Source organism: Ochotona curzoniae, unplaced genomic scaffold, assembly GCF_017591425.1.
Source record: "Ochotona curzoniae isolate NIBS_2020 unplaced genomic scaffold, NIBS_Ocur_1.0 contig_2210, whole genome shotgun sequence".
Taxonomy (NCBI): domain Eukaryota; kingdom Metazoa; phylum Chordata; class Mammalia; order Lagomorpha; family Ochotonidae; genus Ochotona; species Ochotona curzoniae.
This window is the reverse complement of record NW_024465369.1, coordinates 22646160-22670969: the sequence shown is the minus strand read 5'-3', so window position 1 is coordinate 22670969 and position 24810 is coordinate 22646160. Positions and strand designations below refer to the sequence as shown.

Sequence of the window (24810 nt, the reverse complement as noted above, 5' to 3'; positions counted from 1 at the left end):
TCCCGTGTGGGCGGGGCTTATTCCTTCTGCTTGGGGGTCTGGGCGGGACCGGCTGCTCCCGGCGAGTCCGCCCCGTGTGGGCGGGGCCCCGGAGGGGCGGGTCCCGTGTGGGCGGGGCCTCCGGATAGGCCCGCTCCTTCCGCTTCGGGTCTGGGCGGGACCGACTGCGCCCGCCTCACCTGCGCCTCACGTGACCCGGCCGCACGTGAAGGAGGCCCCGGCGGGCTGAGGGAGGCGCGGCCCCGGAGCAGCGGGATCCGGTGGGGAAGCGCGAAGGCGTCCAACCGGCAGCGCCTCCTCGTTCGCGGCGTCTGAAGGCTCCCTTTTCCCCCGGAATCCCGGCCTAAGCCGGCCCCTGGAGGGCTGCGAGGCGCGCGGCGGGGGCTTGCGGCGTCGGCGCCACCCGAGGCGCGGCAGGTGAGTGCCCGGCGTCGGCGGCCCCTCGGCCTCAGGTCTCAGTCATGGAAGTGTGGTAGTGGTTCCGTGCGGGTGGGCCGAGGCTCTGGTGTTTTTTAGGGTGCTTGATGCACTGAGCGTTTGCTTCGGGGTGGGAGGGGAGGCGTGCGCGGACACCGGCTGCTTGGCCCGCTGTACCCGCGGGGTTTAGCGCACGGAGGCGGTCTGGGTTGGCTGGAGAGGCTTTTCTTTGACAGCTGTCCCTCTCATTAAGGGCTTGGTGGCTCCCAGTGCAGAGCGAGCTGCACGCCCCAAGGGAGGAAGCCGAAGTTTGTTTGGAAAAATTAGCTGTGTGCACTTGCGCAGTTGGGATTTGGGAGTTGAGAAAGCACCACCTGATTCTGCTGTCAGTGCAGTAACCAAGACGGCGTTTTTGTTTTTCAGGCTTTATTTGAACGTAAGAGGCAAGTACTGAGAAGTGTCCTGTCGTGGTAGTGCTAACTAGACTGAGAATGAAGGGGGTCTCAGTGCTGGCTGAGAGAGCAGCAGGGTGAGGTGGATCCGAGAGGGAGAGAGGAGCAATCATAGAGCTCTGAGTAGACAGGCAAGGAGTACTGGACTTTCTTGGCCTCAGGGAGGAGTTGGTATTTGGTTTGTATGTAAATGTGTTATTGAGGGACAAGTCCATTTTGCCACTTTTTCATTTTGGTTTCCTGGATTGCTTCAGGGATAATTCCTAACCTCAATCTTAGGTATCACTTTGTTGGGTGACAGTGACAAGATGGCTTTCAACACTGCCTCTTAAATTTGAATGAGAATTTTAATGAGTGAATCCTGCAGGTGCATCTTAAAGGTAGAAGAAATAGCCTTGGCTCCACCCTTCAGAAGGAACAGCTGAGATAGTTTTAAGAGGCAAAAAGCCTTGGACCCAGTGCGGTAGCCCAGCAGCTAAAGTCCTCACTTTGAACATTCTTGCATCCCAGAATGTTCTAATCCCGGCCGCTCCACTTCCCATCCAGCTCCCTGCTTGTGGCCTGGGAAAGCAGTTGAGGAAGGCTCAAAGCTTTGGGACCCTGCACCCGCGGGGGAGACTTGGAGGAAGCTCCTGGCTCCTGGCTTCTGATTGGCTCAGCTCCAGCCACTGTGGCCACTTAGGGAGTGAATTACGGATGGAAGATCTTCCTCTCTGTCTCTTCTCCTCTAGGTATATCTACCTTTCCAATAAAAATAAATGAATCTTTAAAAAAAAAAAAGAGGGGTTTGAGTACAGTGGATCTAGAACAAGGCAGTGTTGAGAATGAATTTGTTATGGAAGGGACTGCAAAGGTGAAATAAATTTCCAAGGTTTTGAAAATTCAACATCGGTTGACAAATTTATTTCTCAGGCATTGAATGATTATCACAGTGGTGACTGTGATCCTCATCAGAGGTTGTATCATTTTGTAAATGTTTGTTTCTCCAATTTGTCCTTATTCCAAACAGCAGGTTATTCTTTAAAAACATCACTATAGGATCTTGCATTGGTTTGGCCTTTTTTTGGTAAGGATTTACATTCCATTGATCCCTTAAGTTACAGATGAAGTTACCTTTATCTGTTTTTAAATTGCAGGCCATTTTACATCAAGTAAGGAATATGGTGAAACTCATTCACACGTTGACCGATCACGGTGATGATGTCAACTGCTGTGCCTTCTCCTCTTCCCTCTTGGCCACTTGCTCCTTGGACAAAACCATCCGCCTGTACTCCTTAGGGGACTTCGCAGAACTGCCGCACTCGCCCTTGAAGCTCCACTCCTACGCCGTGCACTACTGCTGCTTCTCCCCTTCAGGGCACGTCTTGGCTTCCTGTTCCACAGATGGCACCACTGTCCTCTGGAACACTCAAACCGGACAGACGTTGGCAGTGATGGAACAGCCCGGCGGGAGCCCGGTGCGTGTGTGCCGCTTCTCCCCTGACTCCACCTGCCTGGCCTCGGGAGCAGCTGATGGAACGGTGGCTTTGTGGAATACACAGTCATACAAGTTATATAGGTAAGAGTAGTACTGAAATCCTGGTTTGCTTTTACAATATAACCTACAAAATAAGATGGAACCCAGAGGGGAAGGCAAAGCAACACCAAATATTTGGATGGCGGTAGGGAACAGGCAGTTTTCACAAAGCACAGGAGAAAATACTTCAATCTGTTGTCGAAAAATAAGCAGGTGCTTTAAATTTTCAATTTTTTAGAGCTGAGTCATCTTGTTAGGCTTTTTTGTTTATAAGAATTGGCAAAGCAAGCACTTTTTTGAATAAGCTTTAGTAACTAGGCTTTGTCTCACTCATGGCTCAGGTGTTCTTAGCAGTAGAGTAATGGTTATCATTTCTATATTAATGAGGTAATGAAGTCGAGCTGGGTGTGGATTGGTGAAGCGAGGTAGTTGTTTCCCAGATGAGGATACTTGCTGATGCAGCCCAAGCCCAGAGGAGCCAACTTTGTGCCTACTGGGGTGGAGTGTTACTGATTGCTTTAAAAACCCACCTGAAAAGCTCTTTTGGGAAATGACTACGTGGATTTACTTATTCTGGTAATGTTGTACTCCATCTTACCAACCTTAAAATCATAACCATTTATGTTTTACTTATATTGTGGTAAACTGTATGTAACATGAAATTTATTATTTTAACTGTTTTAAGTGCATAGTTGAGTGGCAAGAAAAGCAATTCATTTTTAAATTGCTACTAATTAAAACAGCCTCCCTGTGCCCATTTCTGTTGAAATCATACCCAAGCACAGATCTAGCCCACTCAACTCTAGCCAGGTGTGTGTTTAAGGTCTTTAGAGGGAAGAGAGTGAATGAGAGAGAGCGTGAGCAAGTGTGTTTGTGTGTGTGTGTTTGTGTGTGTGTGTGTGTGTGTGTGATTGTTTTGCGTTGAGAGACAGTGTTGGTTCACTCTCCACACTCGCAGTAGCCAGGGGCTAAGCCAGGCTTCAGTTAGGAAGCTAAAGTGAATCAGCTCTCCCATGTGTGTAGCAGGAGCCCAATTACTGGAGCCATCACATGCTGCCTCTTAGAATGGGCTAGAATTTGGAAGCGATGTGGGACTTTAATTAAAGCACTCTAGTGGGAGGCCTGTTTTTTAAAATATGTATTTTTATTTGAAAGGCCAGTCTTCCATCCACTGGTTTACTCTCCAAATGGTCTCAGTGGCAGGAGCTGAGTCAGTCTGAAGCCAGGTGCTTCTGGCTCTCCCATGTGGGTGCAAGGTCCCAAGGGCTTCAGCCATCCTCTGTTGCTTCCCAGGCCATGAGCAGGGAGCTGGATTCAAAGTGGAGTGGCCTGGACATGAACTGGACTCAAGACTGTTATGCTACTGTGTTGGCCCCTGTTGTAGGATCTTAACTGTGAGGCCAATTGCTTGCGCTTCTGAGCAACATTTTCTTTTTTGTAGCACATTTAAAATGAAAGGCATTGACTGTTATATCTGAGTGATTTTAATATAGTAGCAAAGCACATTTGATGCTAGTAACTTTTTCAGTAAAAAGTTTCGTATTGTTTTTTCTATAGCTAGAGTTGATTTTGTAATTTTTAAAAGTGTTTTTAACATTTTTATGTATTTGAAAGGCAGAATGACAGATATTTTTCAATGACTAGTTTCCTTCCCAAATTCCTGCAACAGCAAAGGCTGGGCCAGGCTGAGACCAAGGTCTGGGAACTGTCTGGGCTTCCCACGTGGGTGCCAGGGATGCTGCCACTTGAGCCATCATCTTCCGGCTCCAGGAATGTGTTATGGGGAAGCTGCTAAGCTGGGACTCCAGCTGGGACTTTGACACAGGAAATGGGTGTTACCAGTGACAGCTGAACCTGCAATGCTACGACTAACTCACTGTATTGAAAGTTTTATAAATTTTAGTGTTTTTATCTTAAGTTGCCATTTGCAAAATATAGACCTGGAAAACTTTAGTTTGGAGCCCCGTAATTTAGGCTTAAGCATGTTAGGTGGTCTTCCTTTACTTTTGGGAAGCATCTCTGTTAATAACATGTAAGTGATACGTAATGGATGTCAGCTGCCCTTGCTCTGAGTTTCTGTGGTAGCCCTTTATACTCCTTTTCTGCTGTCAGGCTGCGGTTCGCCACTGTGATAGAGAAGGGTGTTCTGCAGTGAAGATCCTTTTTTGCTTCTCTTTCAGATGTGGCAGTGTTAAGGATGGCTCCTTGGTGGCGTGTGCGTTTTCTCCTAATGGAAGCCTCTTTATCACTGGCTCCTCGTGTGGAGACTTAACAGTGTGGGATGATAAAATGAGATGCCTGCATAGCGAAAAGGCACATGATCTTGGAGTTACCTGCTGCGATTTTTCCTCACAGCCAGTTTCTGGTTCGTATTTTACTCTTTTTAGTACAAGAGTTTCCTGTTTGTAATTTGCATGTGACTTTTTATTCTTTCACTCATTTTCATTTCATCATTAGTGAAAAGGACTTTCTATTTATTCCTTTTTGTTTTCATTTTCTGTGTTAGAATGGAAGTTCTACCTTTGACCCCTGCAGTTTTGTCACCAAGCTGTTGCTCTCTCTAGCAATGTAATGCATAGGTAAATTAAAATTTCTAGATGAAATTAATTTGAATGCATTTTTACCCAGTAATACCTTGATAATTAAGACTAATGGAAGTTATTAATGAGATGTTTCACCCTTTTTTGTACTAAACCTTTGAAATCCAATATGCATATTAGAACTATATCTATTTGAATAAGACACATTGCAGGTGTTGGGTAGGTGTGTGTGTCTCAGTCCTTCTGTTAGCAGGCAGCACTGGTCCAGGCTGCAGACGGACAAGATCACATTGGCATCTCCTGAGCTCAGATCCGTCAGTGACTGGTTCAGTGTGGTTAACTTAGATAAAAGGCCAAATCCTAAAAGCAAAGTCTGTAAGTTTGTTTTGCCCTCATCTCACATCATTCTTGCTGTCATGCATTCTCTTTTGCCACCTTTGATTCTTTGAATGTTTCCTTTTGTAATATGGCCCTTTTATCTTTCATCTTGCTTACTCCTTAGTCATCTTTTCATTTTCTCTGAAAAATCTCTTCAGATGAGCCTCATCCCACTGCACTAAATTCATCATTTTCAGCCTTATGTTGTGTTTTACTTCAGATGTCCATTTCAGAATTGAAGTACGTTTTTCATACAGTCTTTTTATAAATTCAGAATTGGAAATGTTTAATGAAAATTGCAAATTGTAAGACATAGAATACGCAACAATAGGCTGGAAGAAAAAGGCACAAGGTTTCAGAATTATGTTGTTTCCAGTGCAGATGTAATGTAGGAATAAAGGGTTGATGTTGTTGAGAATGACTCCTCTCCAATTCTGTTTCTCTTCTACTACAACCTAAGAAAACATTTGTTATGCATTGAAAGCACAAAATTCTTAATATTCTCTTTTGACAATTGTGTGTTTAGGGCAGTACTTACTGAAGTATCACATGCTAGAAGTATATGTTTATTTGTCTGGATATTGTTTAATATCTTATTTAAAGTTTTCTCTGTTAAAAAGAGTGGTAGGGTGAGATAGAGAAAAAAATCTTCCAACTCCTGGTTCACTCCCCAAGTGTACACAGTGACCATTGCTGGGTCAGGTGAAACCAGAAGCCTGGGATTCCATCCAGGTCTCTTACATGGGTGGCAAGGGCCCAAGCACTGGGCCATCTTCCACTGCTATCCCAGATGCATTGTAAGGAGCTGGATTGAAAGTGGAGCAGTTTGGAGACTCCAGTTGGCACTCTGATAAAGTGACACTGATATCACAAACATGGCTTAACGTGCTGCTCTACAATGCTGGATTTTTTTTTTTAAGCAGTTCTTAGAGGAAGTATAGCACCTACTTAAAAGATGAAACTACATACATTTTATTTTTCAAAAGATTATTTTTATTGGAAAGGCAGATTTTCAAACAGAAGGAAAGACAAATATTTTCCATGTGCTGGTTCACCCCCAAGTGGCTGCAATGGCTAGAGTTGAGCCAGTCCATAGCCAGGAGCCTCCTCCAGGTCTGTCACATGGCTCAGGGTCTCAAGGTCTTGGGCCATTCTCCACTGCTTTCCCAGGCCATAAGCTGGGAGCTTGATATAAGTGATACAGGGGCAGTCTGGACATGTACCAGTGCCCATAGATGATCCCAATCCTTGGAAGGCGGGGGGGAATATTAGCCAATTGAGCCATTGCACCGGGCCCAAGTACATATATCTTTAGTTTGTTACTGTTTGATTTGATGTTATGTGTGGGAATATGATGACATAGTGACTGTTTTTGTTCAAATATATTCTTGTTTGCCTCTGGAGATAAATGAACTCTGGCTTTTAACTGATAAATAAAGCTGGGATTCAACTATGTTACAACTTTAGTTTTCCTGGGCAAAGTAGATTTCCAGTATTTAGTTGTCAAACAGTACATTTTTTTGTTAAAAATTTATTTTTATTATAAAGTCAGATATACAGAGAGGAGGAGAGACAGTGAGGAAGATCTTCCATCTGATGATTCACTCCCCAAGTGACCACAACGGCTGGTGCTGTGCCGATCTGAAGCCAGGAACCAGGAACCTCTTCCGGGTAACCCACACGGGTGCAGGGTCCCAAGGCTTTTGGGTTGTCCTTGACTGCTTTCCCAGGCCACAAACAGGGAGCTGGATGGAAAATGGAGCTGCTGGGATTAGAACTGGCACCCATATGGGATCCTGGTGTGTCCAAGGCGAGGACTTTAGCTGCTAGGCCATGCTGCCAGGCCCCAAACAGTACATTTTAAAATATAAATTTTCCTTGTTCTAGCTGAATTCTAATTACTGAAACATCAGAATTAATTATAAACCATGTAGTCAACACAATTAAAAAGATGGCTTTCCTGACCAAATTTAATACATATATTGTTGTTAGCTTCTTTTTGTTGAGCATTTAGCCCTACAGCCCTACAAAGACTTAGTAGAGTGAAAGTCAAGTCTGCCTGGCAAGGCACCTGTATCCTTTATCAGTGTGGGAATCCCTAGGTTAGCATCCCACAGCTCCTCTTGGAAGCAACAGTGATGGTTCTCAGGGGAAATCCAGACTGAATTCCTGGCTCTGGACTCAGGATTCAGACGTTGTGGACATTGCCAGCGTGAACCAGGCAGTGGGGAGCTCACTGTCCTGCTGCAGTTCTTATTAGAAAGTAAATAAATAAATAAAAAGAGTGATCACTGGAATGACTGACGTAAGTTCATCAAGATATCTGAAAAAAGTTAACATTGTGGCTGAAACTGCTGTAAAACCAAAATGCTGTTGAAATCAGGGGCCTATCTCAGCCTTCCAGTGAAATGAATGTGAATGTTATATACGTTAGTAAAGTATACAAGCTCTCTATAAGACAGAGCTCATAGGAAAAACTTGACCTACCCAAGTGTAGGTCAGTTTGCTAAGTGTTTGTGAAACAGACTGCAATCTTCAGATGGAAAGGAGATTTCTTGGTTACTTTCTTTAGATGTGTGCTGTGTTCTTATGGTGCAGCAGCATCCTGTTACAGGGTGGGATGCATGTAACATCAAGGTGATATCAGTGTTTACTCCCAAGTATTTAAGAAGCTAATCTACTAGATTTGTAATAATACACTGAAATTACCTAAGTAACATAAACTGCTGAGTGGATTTTAGGGAGCCAAGTTTGATTGCTTTCTCTTAATTGTAATACTACTTCCTACCAAATGGGCTGATCTGATGTTATTTTGGATAATTCTTGCATATATCTCAATTAAAACAAATAGAAGAAAAGTTCCCATTATTATTCTATGTAAATTGTAGACTGAACTTTAAAAAATCGATATGTGCTAAAAAAAAAGTTAAATTGAATCATGACTGACTTTCTAATTTTTCTCATCAGTGCTAGCCCTACAAACCCTAAACTTGCTTTGGAAGATATCCTCTTCTAGTAGCTAAAATTAGGCCTTGCAGCTTTAAATTTTATTTTTAGTAGAAGGTAAATAAGTCGTTAACCATTGTTTAGATGGGGGTAGGTTAATTCATGTTTCTGGAGAACATTAAGTGAATTGTATTAATGAAACTCACTGTAAGAAATTGAAAGTTTTGTGTTTATATATTTTAATTATTTTAACATAAATTTACATTTTTAGGTGGAGAACAGTGCCCTCAGTTTTTTCGATTGGCATCATGTGGTCAGGACTGCCAAGTCAAAATTTGGATCGTTTCTACGCGTATCTTAGGTATGTGTTCAATTAATACCTCTCTGAAATTCTGTGATGTAGAGAAACTTTGTTCTTAGTTTTTGGTATACTATACTCTGGGTATCTGAAAATGATTATGGAAACATTTTCAGAAACTTCTAATCAAATTCATACACATGAATAAAAAATGTGGTGCTGACTGTTGATTCTGCCTTACCCTGTCACACCACACATACGCCTTGCCCTCCCCTGAACCACTCTTCAGTTGATGTGCTTTCAGCTGACATGTTGACTTTGAGTTTTGGTAAACACGATGTGCCACTGTCTTTGTGCTGATTGACTTAGTTTTTGACAGGTGGTGGGGTCTTTGCTTCATTCCTCAGGTGACCCTCTCAGTCAGGAAGCCTTGTTCTTCCTTTTCAGATGTGTGCCTTTCTGTGGTTGACTTGGTGGTTTCCTGTCTCTCTTCCCTGCTTTTCTTGACTCAATGTCACTTCAGTAGGCAGACCTCTTGAATGATTCTTTCTTTCTCCCTAGGTTTCTCTTGCAGATTTTCTTTCTGCTTTATGGGAAAATTCTCAGCTTTTTTTCTAATGTTCTTTTGAATTTTTTATCTCAACGTCACATTGCCAATTTTTAAAAGCTCTTCCTCCTCTCCTTTCCATAAGGCCGTTTACAGTGTAGATTAGATCTTAAAACTTCGAGGCTATTAGGTTTTTGTTATTTTGTTTCTAAGTTTCCTTCTGTTTCTAGATCATCTTTGTTCTTGGGCCTTTTTCCCTTTAGCCTGGTCTTGCTGTTTCATTTTGCTACCTTCTAATGTCTCCTGATTCTTAGTGTTTTCTGTGTATTAAGAACTAAACAATGAGGGCTCAATGTTGTGGCATATCAGGTAAAACTGGCATCTGTGATGCCTGCATCCCATCTGGGCACTGTTTCGTGTCCTGGCTGCTTCATTTCTGATCCAGCCTCCTGCTAATGGCCTAGGAAAAGCAGCAGAGGATGGCCAATTTTTGGGCTCCTGCCACCCCTGTGGGAGACCCTCATGGAGTTTGTGGCTCCTGGCTTTGGCTTGCCCACCCCTGGCCATTGTGACCCTCTAAGGGAGTGAACCAGCAGATGGACAATATTTGTATGTCTCACTTTAGCTCTTTCAAATAGCTTTTTAAAGAATTACCTGTTTTTACTTAAAAGGCAGGTTTTTTTTTAAAAAAGATTTCATTGGAAAGGCAGATATATAGAGAGAAGGAGGTACAGAGAAAGATCCTCTGTTCACTGGTTCGTTCCCCAACTAGCTGCAATGGTATGGACAGAGCTGATCTGAAGCCAAGAGCCAGGAGCTCTTCCAGGTCTCCCATGCAGGTGCAAGGGTCCCAAGGCTCTGGACCATCCTCCACTGCTTTCCTAGGCCATAAGCAGGGAGGTAGATAGAAAGTGGAGCAGCCTGGACATAAACTGGTGCTCATATGGGATCCTGGGCGTGCATATCAAGGATTCAGCCACTAGACAATCGTGCTGGGTTCTGAAAAGTAGATTTTACAGAGAGAGAAGGAGAGAGAAAGATCTTCCATTCACTGGTTCACTCCCCAAATGGCTGCAACAGCTGGAGCTGAGCTGATAGGAACCTGGAAGCCAAGACTTTCTTTCCTGGGTCCTAAGGTCTTGGTTCAACCTTTGCTGCCTTTCCCATGTCATAATCAGGGAACTGGATTAGAAATGGATCAGCTAGAACTTGAACTGACACCCATATGAGATGCCAGTGCTGGCACTGCAGGTAGAGGATTAGGCCACCACACTAGCCCCTCCAGTCATTTTTTTACAGAACAAGACAGTCGTGTGTTTGAAAGCTGTGTGTTGATAGGTTCTTTGTTGCTAACTCTTTAGGGTGAAGAGGTAGGAAGGAGCTGAGGATGACGTGATCGGTGCCTGTCTGGCCCTATAATGGCTTATGCAGTCATTATTTTCTTTAGAAAAGTTTTGTCTTTGGTTGAGCCCCTGTCTTCCACAAACTGCTTGGGGTAGGATAGGAGGAAGAGAAGAGTGTTCATTACACTGGCTTTGGGTTGACACTCCCTGTGCCAGCTGTGTTCTCTGTGTCCTCCTAATGCCCCCTTTTCCTGGTTGGTGATAGTCCTTGTTAGCTGGATCAGGATGGTGACCCTGGCTTTGACCTTGGAGTTGTTACCCTTCTGTTGCCATTTGTCTGAGTAATCTGCTTCCTGCCCTGCCAGAACTGGTTTCTGTTTCTGATGTGCTGATGGTCCCTTTCTCGTGTTCATCACCTGCACTTATGAATCACTTGCTTGTTGATTTAATGGGGAGTTTGAAATTTTGTAGTCATTGACCTTCTTCATTCAGATGCTTCATAATATTACATGTTCCTAATGAGCTTTAGTTAAATCATAAACTACATTTTTGTTCTGATTCTACTAGTGTACAGAGAAGAGCATTTGTATTAGCAGGAAATAAGTACATTGTTTTTCAAGTGGAAATGAAGTTTCCTGTTTGATTATAATTAGTAATTTTTTCCCTATGTGACTGGTGGTGAGCTGTTCTGTCCAGGTTCTTCCTTCTGCTTTTCCTGCTAAGCAACAATAATTGCAGGCACATATATGGCTGTTTTGACTCATGGTTCAAAAAAATGTCTTTGTTTGCAAAATATTTTCACACTCTTTTTTAAAAAGTACATAATAGGTTGTAAATGTTCAATTTATATTTAGCCTTTTTATAAGGTGTTTCTTTTTCTTTACACTTTATATTTTGACTTTCTTGTTTGTGTGAGACTAGCTGGTCATTTGAGTCAAATATTTGAGAATATGTTCTGTTTCTTTAGGCATGTTGCAAATTTATTGTCTTTGTTTTGTTTACAGCTTAATATTTCTCCTTTGTTTCATTATTAGAATGATAAGTCCTTTGAAGTTTTTTTTATGTCTTTCTGGCACTTAGCACGGTGGCTCTAATGTTCATATCTGTACTTTCAGATCATTTTTTTTTTCTGTTTTGAACTTGAAACTTTTGCTGCTCTAACGACATTTTTGTTTCTAATGCTGGCTGTCTTCATCAGGAGCCACTTCAGAACAGATTTTGTTTTGTGCTGACGTGTTTGCAGATTTCACTTATTTCCTTGCCTTCCCTCAGGCTTAGTTTGTAGTAATATTTTGTATGTTGTTGCCAGTATATATTGAATTCCTCTTACTTACCTTTAAAATAGTTATTGCATTTATTTTCAGTAATTTTAGCCAGCCTAAGAATTCATGTTATACTTCATAGGAATATTTTGAAGATTTGTTGGAATTAAAGATGTGGGGATTACTATTGATGATTTTTCATTTACAGAACAAGACAGTGTTCTGCTAATGTCAGATTTTTAAAAGTTAAAGCATTTGGTTTTTTAGTTTTGTACAATTGATTATCTTGCTGTCAGCTCTTAAAATTGTGGTACTGTTTGAAATTATTTCTTTTTTTAGGAAAAAAATTATCTCTAAACATAGTGCTTCTTCCATCTGTTACTGAGGTTTTGCAACCACTAAACACACTACATTTTACTTCCTTGTGTGTATAGATACCTGAACAGTATGGGGGTTGGCAATTGATGTGTCCTGCAGCCGCTCACAGATTACTGAGTAAATAAGTGAAGTCATTTTGGTTTAAATGTAGATTGAAATTGTCAGGTTACAGGTTTCTCTCTCCTTGTTATTTGCAGGTTTTGAGCTAAAATATAAAAGTTCGCTCAGTGGGCATTGTGCTCCCGTTCTGGCCTGTGCTTTTTCCCATGATGGGCAGATGCTAGTCTCAGGGTAAGCCATTTTACTTATTGAATCATTTTGACATGAAAAGGAACAGACTTATGGGAAACCACATGGGAAAATAGTATGCTGAATTGCTATGATGACGAGAATGGAGCAAGGCAGCTATTTCTCAGGCCAGAAAAGACAATATTGCTGATTCTGCCTCTGATGCCTTCTCTTTGCCACTGCTCCTTTTTGGTGACACATTGGATCAAATGCTGTGTAGTTTGTTAAAATTTTAAACTGCTTTAAAACAAATTGTGCAGTATGAATTATTTTGTCAGGCTTCCTTCACTCAGCATTATGACTGTGCTTTCGAGATTTGCTCTTACTGCTTTGCATAGGTGTGGTTTGCTCATTTTCATAGGTGACAAATACCCGTCTGCAGCTAGATAGCACAATGTGTAATCTGTTAATGTTCTGGGACTTGCTGATCTCTTCCAGCAGAGAAGCATCAGAGATTCTGTTACTGATTTCTTGGTGTACATGGGCCTGCATTTCTGGCAGAGAAATACATAGGAATAGAACTTCTGGATCATGGAAATTTCTGTTTATTTTGCCAGATGACGCTGAACTCTTTCCAAGTGATTGGATAATATGCCTATAGAAAGGTCGTTGTCTGTGGAGCTTTCTTGGCACTGTGCTGCCCAAGATTACTGGCGGGGTGCAGGAGGCAGTCCCTCGGCCGCCTGGCTAGCCCAATTTCAGAGGCTCAGCTGGTTGCTCTGCCTGGTACTAGGCTTCACTGTGGAAGGGTTGGTTCTTGGCCTGGAACTGAGGCGTGGCCTATATTCCCTTCCAGGGGAATGTTTCTGCACATTCTGCACATGCTGCTTGCTGTTAAGACAGGAGGTGGACAACTCTTTCCTTCCTGCCTTTTAAAGTGCATCTTTTCTTGCTGTCATTAAAACCAGGCATGTGGTGGCTCTGCGGCAGAGGGATTTATGGGTGACTGGCTATTCAAGCAGGTGTGTCTGTGAGGAGATGAACAGAGGAGGACCTCTCAGACCTTAGGAGTTCCTTAGTTGGAAGTTTCTGTGTACAGGATTCTTACACCTTTGGCTTCTGTGCCTTTCTGAACTGGCTAGCTGATACCAGGGTAGCACAAATAGTAATTGATGGCAGGCATCCTTCTATGGTTCTTTCTTGGTAAGGGGAATGCTTTCATTATGAAATGTGATTATTGTAGGCTTTAGAGAGAAGTTTTATTAGATCCTAGAATTCTTAGTTTTGCTTATTTTTTTCATTTTTTTCCTCTAGAAGTCTTATCTGGCTATATTTTTAAGTCCAGTGTGTCACTTACTGTGATTTTTCTTTTTCTGTTGAAATTTTCAATCTGGGCTTTTATTGAAAACCTTAGCTTATAAAGTCATTGGTTTAGGACATGGCAGCAGGGTTCAATGACTTTCTATTCTTTTGAATACTTATTTTTTTTTTCTTCCTTGCTACTGGATTTCCTAAATTTTCTTGTCTAATCTTGGATGGTTGCATTCTAGTCCAAGTTCATGGTTCTTCACAGCATCCTTGACCTCATTCAAGATATGCATGAAATTTAATAGTTCTTTTCAATATACTATTGTTGCTGTTGTTTTAAAATGTTTGTTTTGTATTTATTTCAAAGACAGTGACAGAGTAAGGACAGAAAGAGATCTTCCATTCTCTTGTTTACTCTCAAATGGTCTCAACAGCCAGGGCTGTGCCAGGCCAAGGGCAGGAGTTTTGAAAGCCATCTGGATTTCCTCTGTGGGTGGCAGACACCTTGCACTTGGGCCATCTTCTCCTGCTTCCCAGGCTATGCCAAGAAGCTGGATCGGAAGCAGGCAGAACTTGGAATCAGCCCTTTGCTAGGGGATGGTGGCATCACAGCTACTGGCTTAATCCTCTGTGCCACAACACCAGCCCCTTTTCTCTATATTTGCCAATTCTTGCCATTCAGTTAGTCAAATTATCAGTTATGTTGCAGTTATTTTAGGTGTGGCTCTTTTCATCTCAAAAGATAGTTTATTTGGATTACAAATATTATTAGTTTATTATTTGGATTACATTTACAGTAGTCCTCTCTTGACCTGTAATTTAAATCAGTGGAACATTTAGAAAATAGATTCCTTTCTGTTGGTTTGAGAGACAGCTTATTTGACGAAATTAATGTATGTTAATCAGATATTGATGGTTGTCATATGCATCTAGCTTTCTGCCAGTTGTGAATGTGCACATAAAAGGAGGTACAGATTGAGTATCCCTAACCTGAAAATCTAAAACTCAAACTCCAAAATACCCACCAAGTCCAAAAATTCTTCTGTTTTTCTATGCATTGTGTCATGATCTCTTCTAGACCTGAGAAATATATCAAAAGTATTTTGATTGGGATCACAAGGAATCTAAATTATTTTGAGTAGTTGGGGTGGACAATGTGATATTAGTTCTACCAGTTTATGAACATGGTAGGTTTTTCCATATTTTGATGTCTTCTGTTCCTTTAACTTTGTGATTTTCCTGGTAGTGATCCCTTACATCCTTGGTAAATTTATTCCAAGGTATTTAAAAATTTTTTCCAGCTAATGTGAATCATACTGTACTTACAAGTTCTTTCCAAGCCTTGGAGGTTTGGTGCTTTTTTGTTTGTTTGGTTTTTGGTTTTTGGTTTTTTTGTATGCATAGGCTGTTGAGTTTTATGTGTTGATTTTATATCCTGCAACTGTACCAAACTCTTACAGGTTCTTTTATTTATATAAAGTGAGCAAATGACATGTGTTTCACAGTACAGGTCCAAGAACATAACCCATCCCTCCTCCCACTTAGTTCCCCCACCTTCTCTGTGCCTCGCATTCACTCTTTTTAATTAACATTTTTGATATTGTAATTTATTTATTTCTTTAAAATTTGAATTATATGGTACAGTTCCATAGAGTGTGGGATTTCTGTACCCGCTTCCCAAATTCCTACCCACTAATTTTCCCCGTGCTATTAAAATAGTCCTTCATAAGCATTTTTTAACCTTTAAAAAAAAGTAATTTGCTCCTGATTCCCAGTCATGTTGCTGTGGCTAGTTGGTTTCCTTATTAGAGTATTTTCATGCGTGGATAGTTGTTCAGACTGATGTTTTTTGGAATGAGTACTGGGAAGTCCTAGTCCCCTAGCTTGCTGACGTCATTCCTTAGCAGTTGTTTTAAGGATACCCAGAACCAGTGGAATTTTCCTCAAGAATTATAGTTACTCCAGAAATAATAGCTTATACTTTGGAGAATCTAGGGACAGATAGTGTTTATTATGTTTAGTGTATATACTCAAGAAATTATGTCTAGTATACTCAAGTGTATTATGTCTAGTGTATATACTCAAGTAATGTTAGCTATTAATGTTATTTCAAGTTGCATTTTGGACAGAATGTTTAAGGCCATAACTTTTTAAAAATCCAGAATGTATTGCATCCTATTTTATACATTTTACTTTGAACTTTTTTAAATAAAAGACTATTGATTTGATTGATGGAGGGAAAAACAGATCTTCCATCTGCTGATTTCTCTGCTCAAGTGGCCAAATGTCCCAGGCTGACCAAGGCCAACGTCAGGACCCAGGAGCTTTTTCCTGGGCTTGCTAAATGAGTGGGAGGGGCCCCAGTGTTAGAGCTGTTCTCCTCTGCTTTGCCCAGGCCAACATCCAGGAGCTCCTTTACAAGTAGCCAGCACATGGACTTCGCCAATATGGATGCCAAGTCCTGTGTCGTGCCTTTCCCCTCTATGCCGTGATGGTCTCTGCATTTAAATTCTTAAAGTGTAATTACTATTCTGAACTTATAACATTGATTTTATAGTCATTTTTATATGATGAATGTTGGAGGACCTACTGAGCATGGAATGAATTTCATGCCTTCTGATTGGTGTCACTCTAGTTCCTACCTTGTAGTGATAGTACAGATATTATTTAGAGAGCGTTTGCTTTGATATTACCGATTTATTATTACTATTTTCACCATCAGTATCAAGGTAGCAAAAAGACTACTTCTAAGATTAGGGAAAGCAGCAGATAATTTTATATTTATCTGGTGTTTTAAATTAAGTGCTGTTGTATTTTTTTTGCAAGATGATTTTGTTCCTTGGAAGATTAACCTCAGCGGACAACTTTTAGTGTTTGTACATTAAAGGAAGCCATGCAGTTAACATTAAGTTTATAACTATAATTTGCATTAATGGTCATGGTCAAGACATACATTAATTGATAAGTAGTGAAGACATAGCTGTATCCTTCAAGCAAAGTATTATGAGGAATAAAACCATGTAACATATAACAAGTAATAGCTTTTCCTTGTACTGCTTCTTTGTTACTAACTTGATATGAAATTGTGTCATAATTATGTATCATAGATGCTGGTACTGTTATGGCCATGTAGTATAAATAGCATAAGCTGCTGCTTTAAATAGTTTTTTGATAAATTTAATATATTGTGTAGATTGCCTAACTCAAATTTATTACAGGTGGACTGTAAGAGACTTTTTCTCAGTATTTGTACTTCACTATTTCAGTATTTTCTAAAAAAGATACTGAAATGCTAGAAAAATATTATGTATAGAAGTATTATAATTTCTTTATGGAATTTCTCACTTATTTTCTTTTCTTTCAAAGATCAGTGGATAAATCTGTCATAGTATATGATATTGTAAGTATTTCAAAATCTTCTGTGTAACTTACATAAATTATTTTTAGAATATTTTAAATTTAGGAAGATATAATATAAAAACATATGTTTTCTTTTTAGTGTGCCAAAATGTATAAAATATACATTTTTGTAAGTGCTGAAATTGATATGCAAGTAAATACTTCTTTGGAATTATTAAATAACAATTTTTAGATGGGTGTATTTTGAGTCTGAATCTAGAAGATTGGTTGAGCACCAGAATCCAAAAAATTGATGCAGTCACTTATTAAATGTTTGTGAAGGTTTATGTCTGTGTTTTCAGAGAGTATGGTTGAAAGTGGATGACAATTCATGGAATTTTAGAGAAGGTTAGAGACTGGCATAAGAAAGATTAAGTTATCCTGGGCCTAGAAAAACACTATTTTCTGGTGAATCCATGTGGGCAAAAATCAGGTTGCCCGAGTTTGCAGAAAGTGAGCGCCTGATAACAGGAGTAGTATTCACCAAGAGAAATGAGTGTTGAGTGGAGCCATATAGTAATGCAATTCAGTTTGTAACTATGCTTGCAAATGGAGTTATAAATCATCAATATATAACAGGATCCAGTAGGTAATTCAATCTAATTTTATGAAATATATATTTAATATTTCTCTTGACCTTTTCATAATATTTTACATTCACAAAAGTAGTTATAGTTATTAAATGTTCTTAATAGAATGAGTTGTAGTTATATACACATAATGGCAACATTGGGTATATTTATCATATAGTATGTGTTTGTGCTTTTTAGTTTATAGCTTTGTTTGATATATGTGTGTATATATAACTCAAGGAATTTTGTAAAGTTTCTGTCATTATATCGTTTAATGAAATGGACTTGATCCACCTTATGATTTCTGTGGCACCCTTTTCATAAACTTACCACCATGCCCTGTGTGTTTTTGATGACAAGTTTAAAATTAAATCGTTTGGTACATATCAAATAGTGTTTGACATCCTGTGCACAGCCTTATGTTAGGAATTTCAACATAATTGTTGCAATAAAAATAGTTCATTCTTAATGCTTTGCTATCCACAGTAGTGTGACTATCCACAGAATTTGTAAAAAGATATGAGTAGCAGTATGCAGATAATGAAAAAGCAAAGTACCTAGAAATATTACAATGGATGCCATTTAGTTATAAATAATAAATTAGAATAAATACAGCATATAAACCATTCATGTCAAGTGAGTTTTGATCATCAATGTTATTCTTATCTGAGTAAATGTGGAGTTTTTTTCATTGTTTTTCAGAATACTGAGAGTATTCTTCACACGTTGACTCAACACACCAGGTCTGAACTGAACCCCCTTTATTCTAATGATTGGCTAGTTTAAAAATTAGAAGATAAGTAATTATTGTTTTTAAAAACTAGATATGTCACCACTTGTGCCTTTGCGCCTGATACCCTCCTACTTGCTACTGGTTCAATGGACAAAACTGTGAACATCTGGCAGTTTGACCTGGAAACACTTGGCCAAGGTTAGTAAGGACATCATACTTAATCCAACTCAACCCCGCTCTTCATATTCAGTAAGTCTTCAGACACATAACTGACATTGCTTTTTTTCTCAGTATGAAGACTGCATTCATATGTAATTCAACACAAACATTGTTGAGAAGCTCATGTTCAAAGTAGTCGGCCTCTGTTAGTCGTTGATACATGCTTGGGTGCATGTTTGTCTCACAAGGCTCATGGTGGTGCAGGCTCTTTGAATTATTTTTCTTTTTTTTAGTTAAATATGTCTTGAGAACAGAAAAGAAGCTGCAGTTGTATTTTGTTTTTGTTTTCAATCCTCTCTAGCAACATTTGTGCATAATTTAGGAGTTTTATTTGTATTGTTGTTGTAATTAACCAAATGGTGAGGCTGCTATGCAGAAGACAGAGCAAATAGAATATTTTTACTGACATAAATTTTATACAATAAAAAAGTTCCAAAAGAATAGCATTTACTGTGCTGTTAAAGGGATACTATTAAGTAATATTGTTAGCAATGTCATTAGCTTAATAATTATCTTATTAATATCTTAGAAGGAAGTTAAGATGATAAAATTCAAATTTAGGGAAATTTTATCTATTTTATATAATTTAGAATAGAAATGTTTACAAAAGAAATACTTTTTATTTGATATTACTTCATTTGCCTTTTTGTGTGTTGCTTGTTAAGCAAGGAGCCTGGAGGAGCAGCCTAAGCAGTTTGTTGAAGATTGGTCAGAAGAGGATGTCTCCTCCTGGCTTTGTGCACAGGGCTTGGAAGACCTTGTTGATATTTTCAAGATGAATAACATTGATGGAAAAGAGCTGTTGAATCTTAACAAAGAAAGCCTGGCTGATGATTTGAAAATTGGTAAGTTTAGCAGAAATTAGTATTTTTTTTTAAAGATTTATTTTTTATTATTTTTTTTTCATTGGAAAGGCGGATATACAGAGAGGAGAGACAGAGAGGAAGATCTTCCGTCCGATGATTCACTCCCCAAGTGAGCGCAACTGGCCGATACTATGCCGATCCGAAGCCAGGAGCCTCTTCCGGGTCTCCCACGCGGGTGCAGGGTCCCAAAGCTTTGGGCTGTCCTCGACTGCTTTCCCAGGCCACAGGCAGGGAGCTGGAAGGGAAGCGGGGCTGCCAGGATTAGAACCGGCTCCCATATGGGATCCCGGGTGTGCAAGGCGAGGACCTTAACCACTTGCACCACCACGCCGGGCCCAGAAAATAGTATTTTTTTAATGACTTTATAATCTGAAGCTGCTTTAGTTTTGTTCAGTTTCTTAATATTCTAGCATTGGAATTACTCTGGTGTACACATTTATATAAAAGGAATGTATATTTTTTATTAGGTTAGGGAAAAGGAAATGTTATATAGCATTTCCTTGGGTAACTAAGCCCACCCCATAATTGTAGTTTACAAAACAAATTGAAATATAATTCATAGCCCATAAAATTTATCTAATTTCAGAACACATTTAACACCCTGGAAGAATACCCTACAGCTTAGCAGTCACTCACTGTACTCTTTGCTCTCTGGCCTTGGAACTGCTAATCTACCTTTTGTCTCTACCTATTTGCCTACTGTTGACATTTCACACATGTGAAAACAGATACTCTATGGCTTCTTTTTACCTAGCATGTTTTTTTTTTTAAGATTCATTTATTTATTTTGCAAAGTCAGATACACAGAGAGAAGGAGAGACAGACAGGAAGATCTTCCGAGCCAATCCGAAGCCAGAAGTCAGGAGCCTCTTCTGCATCTCCCACACGGGCACAGGGTCCCAAGCCATTGGGCCATCCTTGACTGCTTTCCCTGGCCACAAGCTGGAAGCTGGATGGGGAGTGGGGGCACCGGGGTTAGAACTGGTGACCATATGGGATCCTGGTGCATGCAAGGCAAGGACTTTAGCTGCTAGGCCACCATACCTGGCCCCCTAGCATGTTTGAGATTCATTCATGTTGGGCATATTTTAGTGTTTCATTCCCATTTAGGATTAAAATCCCACTGTATAAGTTTTATCCCACTGCACAAAATCCCACTGTATTTGTTTATTCATCAGTTGATGGGATTTGTGTTTTGTTTTTTTGCTCTTATGAACACTGCTATGAACAATTATGTACAGATTTTTGTGTGGGCATCTATTTTCAGTTTTCATGTGTATATAATTAGGATTGGAATTGGTTGGTCATATAAGTGCATGTATAATAATTTGAGGAATAGCCAGACTATACTTTGTCTTCCAAGGTAGCTGAGTTACTTTACAGTTCTGCCAGCGATGGAGGAGGGTTCTAGTGTCCTAGTGTCCTCACCAGTGCTGGCTTGCTCTTTTTTATTAGTATTGTTTTTCACCCACTATTGATTTATATGCCTAGTGGATCATCTCCTTCTTCCTTGCCCCTCCCTTTTCTTTGGGCTCACATTGAATCTAGATTACTTTCAACAGTATGCATATTTTGATGATGTTGATACTACCAGTCCACAAACATAGCAAGTTTTTCCATGATTTGATCATCTGTTTCTTGAATGGTTTGTAGGGGTTTTTTATAATATTTATTTTGCATATATATTTGAAAAGGCAGATTTACATAGAGGAGAAAATATGCAGAGAAAGATCTTTCATCAGCTGGTTCACTCCCCAAATGGCCACAATGGCTGGTTTTGAGCCAGTCTGAAGCTGATCCAAAGCCAGGAGGTTCTTCCAGGTCTTCCACATGGGTGTAGGATCCCAAGGTTTTGGGGCTGTCCTCTGCTGCTTTCCTAGGCCACAAGCAGGAAGCAGGATGGGAAGCAGGCAGCTGGGATTAGAACTGGCACCCATATGCAATGGTAGCGTTTTCCAGGGGGAGGGATAGCCAATTGAACCATCATGCTGGACCCAATGGTTTATAGTTTTCATCATAAAGATCCCTCACAACCTTGATTAATTTTAGTAGGTTTGAGGTGCTTTGTGTTTTACTGCTCTTGTGAATTAGACTTATTTTGCAAACTTTCTTAGCCATGGAATTGTTTGTGTGTATCAAGGCCATTGATTGACATTGGTTTTGTGTCCTGTAGTTGACTTCTCTTAAGAGTTTCAGTAGTCTGTTAGCTGAGTCTTTTTGTTCCCCTATATAGATTATGATGTTCTCTGCAGACAGGGATAGTTTGACTTCACCTTTTTCAATTTCTGTTTCTGTGATTTCTTTTTCTTGCCTAGTAGTTCTGCTTAGTGCCTCCAGTACTGTGTTGAGTAGCAGTGGTGAGTGAGAGTGGGTATCCTTGTGTGGTTCCAGATCTTACTGGAGACGTCTTTAGCTTTTTCTCATTCAGTATGATGTTGGCATTGCATTTTTTCATGTATTGCCTTGATTGTGTTGAGGAAATGATCATTTTATGCCTGATTTGGCTTTTAGCATGAAAGAATATTGGAATTTATTAAATGCTTTCTCAGTCTGTTGAAATAATCATGTGATTTTTATTTTTCAGTTTGATGTGGTGAATAAAATTTATTATTTTGCATATGTTGAACCATCCTGCATGCCAGGGATAAATACTGGCTAGTGTTTTGTTGAGAGTTTTTGCATCTGCATTCGTCATGGAAATTGGTATATAGTCTCTCTCTTGTTGTTCTGGTTTAGGAATTAAGGTCCTGTTGGCCACAATGAAGGAATTTGCGAGAGTTGCCTCCCTTTCTATTGTGTTGAATCGTGTAGCTTCTCTTGACAGGTTTGGTAGAGTTGAAGTCATCCCTGGACTTTTCTTTGTTGGGAGTTTTCATTGCTGATTCAGTCTCTGCCCTAGTTATTGGTCTATTTAGGTTTTTGATGTTTTTCTAGATTTTCCAGTTCATTGGCCTATAGTTTGTAATCTTTCCTAATGACTGTATATCCATGGTATCTATTGTTTCCCTTTCCATCTCTGATCTTACTGATATAGGTCATTGACTTTTTTTTAATGATTGGGCCAATGTCATATCAAATTTGTGAACTTTTTTTTCAGAGAACCAGCTCTCCCATTAACTGATTATATGTATCATTTTTTTGTTTCAATTTTGTTTTCTAATTTTAATTTTTTTCTGCCTTTTTTTTTTGCTGTTTTTCTATGTTCTTTAGATACATTGGTAACTCATTTATTTGAAGCCTTTATGTTGTCTTGGTATAGGCACTAATAGCAATGAATTTCCTTCTTAGCACTGCTTTTGCCGTATCCAACATATTTTGATACAATGTTGTGTTGACATCTTCCTTCATTTCCAAGAATTTTTATTTCTACTTTGATTTGTTCTACTGACCCACTGTTCATTCACAAGCATGTTGTTCAACCTCCAAGTATTTGCATATTTTCTGGAATTCTTGACTTCCTGGTTTCCAGCTTCATTCCCTGGTAGTTTGAAAAGATGCATGGTATGATTTCAGTTCTTTTAAATTTGCTGAGAATTTTGGCCTATCAAATGGTCTGTCCTGGAGAAGATTCCATGTACTGATAACAAGAATGTGTTCTGAGGCTGGCATGATGGGTTGGCCCAAGTACTTCAGACGTGTGTTCCTGCTTTGCTAGACACATTAGCAGGAGTTGGATCAGAGATGGAGCAGCTAGGAGTTGAATTGGGATACTGGTGTTGCTGGCAGCAGCTTAAGTGTCTGCACTGCAACTCTGGCCCCTGTTATTGCATTTTGGTTTTTTGGTTTATTTTTAGTTCATTTATTTGTATATATTTGAAAGGCAGACTAATAGAGGTATTCTCTATCTGCTATTTTATTCTCTAAATGTCTACAACAACCTGAGTGGGCCAACCTGAAGCCAGGAACTTCATTTGGGTCATGCATGTGAGTGGAAGGGACTCAGGTACTTGCACTCGCTCTGATGCGTCCCAGGATGTATGTTAGCAGAAAGCTGGGTTGAAAATAGAGGCAGGACTCGGTCTCGGGTATTCTCATAGTGAGTCCAGTACCTGTCAAGTGCAGTCTTCTGCCCAATGCCATTCAAGTCTAGAGGCTCATTGTGTGAGAATCAGCCAAGATAAGGGGCCTTTGCTCAGCTCCAGCCATTGTGGCCGCTTGGGGAGTGAACCATCGGATGGAAGTTCCTCCTCTCTGTATATCCGACATTCCAAATAAAAATAAATATTAAATCTTTTTTTTTTTTTTTTTAAAAGGGCTTTGGGTCTTAGCAAGTGCTAGGTTCCACACAGTTGGCCCAGCTCTAAGTCCGAGACAGGGTACTGACTGTTTTCTGACCTCTCTCTAGCCTCCTTAGAAATTCTGATTAGTTTACTGTTTCTGTCGATTTACCTATTCTGGACACACATATAAAATCACAATGTATGAATTCTTCAGAAGGTATGTTGAAAATGGAATTAGAACATATGTATGTTTTGTTTTGTTTTTTAATCCATGCATAGTATTTTCTTCATCTTTAAAAAACATTAATGTTTCTGAAAGGGAGAATTAGAGATGGAGGGAGAGTTCCTGCATCTGCCAAATGGATGTTATGGTGAAGCTGGGGCCAGACCAATCCCAGGAGCCAAGAGCTTCTTCCAGATCTCCCACCTTCAGCTTTCCCAGGCCATTAGCAGGAAGCTGGGTTGGAAGTGGGGAGGCTTGGACTCGAACCAGCACTTACAAGGAATGTTGGCATTATAAAGGGGCTGAAACTACTGTATGAAAATGCCTTGCCTTGACACATGGCTTTTTGATGGTTCACATTTTCCATACCCTTTCTAAAAATACCATCTTATGTATGCTTTTATATCTGGTTTCTTTCATTCTCTATAATGCTTCCAAGGTTTGTCCATGTTTTTGTATACTCAGTATGTCTTTCACATGCCTGAATTAAATTCCATTTTGTGGTCTGTACACCAGTTGGAAGACATTTAGGTTATTTGTACTTTTTGGCTATTTTTAATACATCTGCTACAAATGTTCATGTATAAGTTTTAATGTTACTGCCTGTTTTCCTGTTTTTGAGTATATAATGGAAGCATGATCATCATTAGTACCTGGAGCACCTGCTAGATGGCTTTTCAAAGTAGCAGAACCATTTTACATTTCCATCATTAATGTGTGAGAATTCCAATTTCGTTGCATCCTTGTCAGTGCTTCTTATTTTCTGACAACTTGGTCATATTCTAGGAGTCATAAAATATTTCATTGTAACTTTGGTTTGTATTTGCACAGCGTCACAAAGCATCTTTGTTGATGTATTTTTGGGGAAATATTTTCAGATCTTCACCTATTTTTTAATTTGTCTTTATTGTTGAGTTCTTACAGTTGTTTACTTGTTTTGGTACTGCATATTTATCAAAAACAAA

General features: G+C 39.9%; 1 protein-coding gene across 5 annotated transcripts in view; it reads left to right on the top strand.

The window, feature by feature from the left end:
* The first annotated feature begins 2005 nt into the window (after window positions 1-2005).
* Window positions 2006-24810, top strand: part of WDSUB1 (WD repeat, sterile alpha motif and U-box domain containing 1) — a 39613-nt gene continuing 16808 nt past the window's right edge. The window contains exons 1-8 of one of the 5 annotated variants that reach the window (XM_040971604.1): window positions 2006-2427; window positions 4566-4750; window positions 8521-8610; window positions 12275-12368; window positions 16980-17013; window positions 18287-18327; window positions 18409-18515; window positions 19202-19381. In XM_040971604.1, the coding sequence (XP_040827538.1) occupies window positions 2030-2427; window positions 4566-4750; window positions 8521-8610; window positions 12275-12368; window positions 16980-17013; window positions 18287-18327; window positions 18409-18515; window positions 19202-19381 (1129 nt within the window). In that variant the 5' untranslated portion in view covers window positions 2006-2029. Of the gene's footprint in view, window positions 2428-4565; window positions 4751-8520; window positions 8611-12274; window positions 12369-16979; window positions 17014-18286; window positions 18328-18408; window positions 18520-19201; window positions 19382-24810 lie in introns of all 5 variants that reach the window. The other 4 variants (XM_040971606.1, XM_040971605.1, XM_040971607.1 and 1 more) reach the window with 4 other exon arrangements.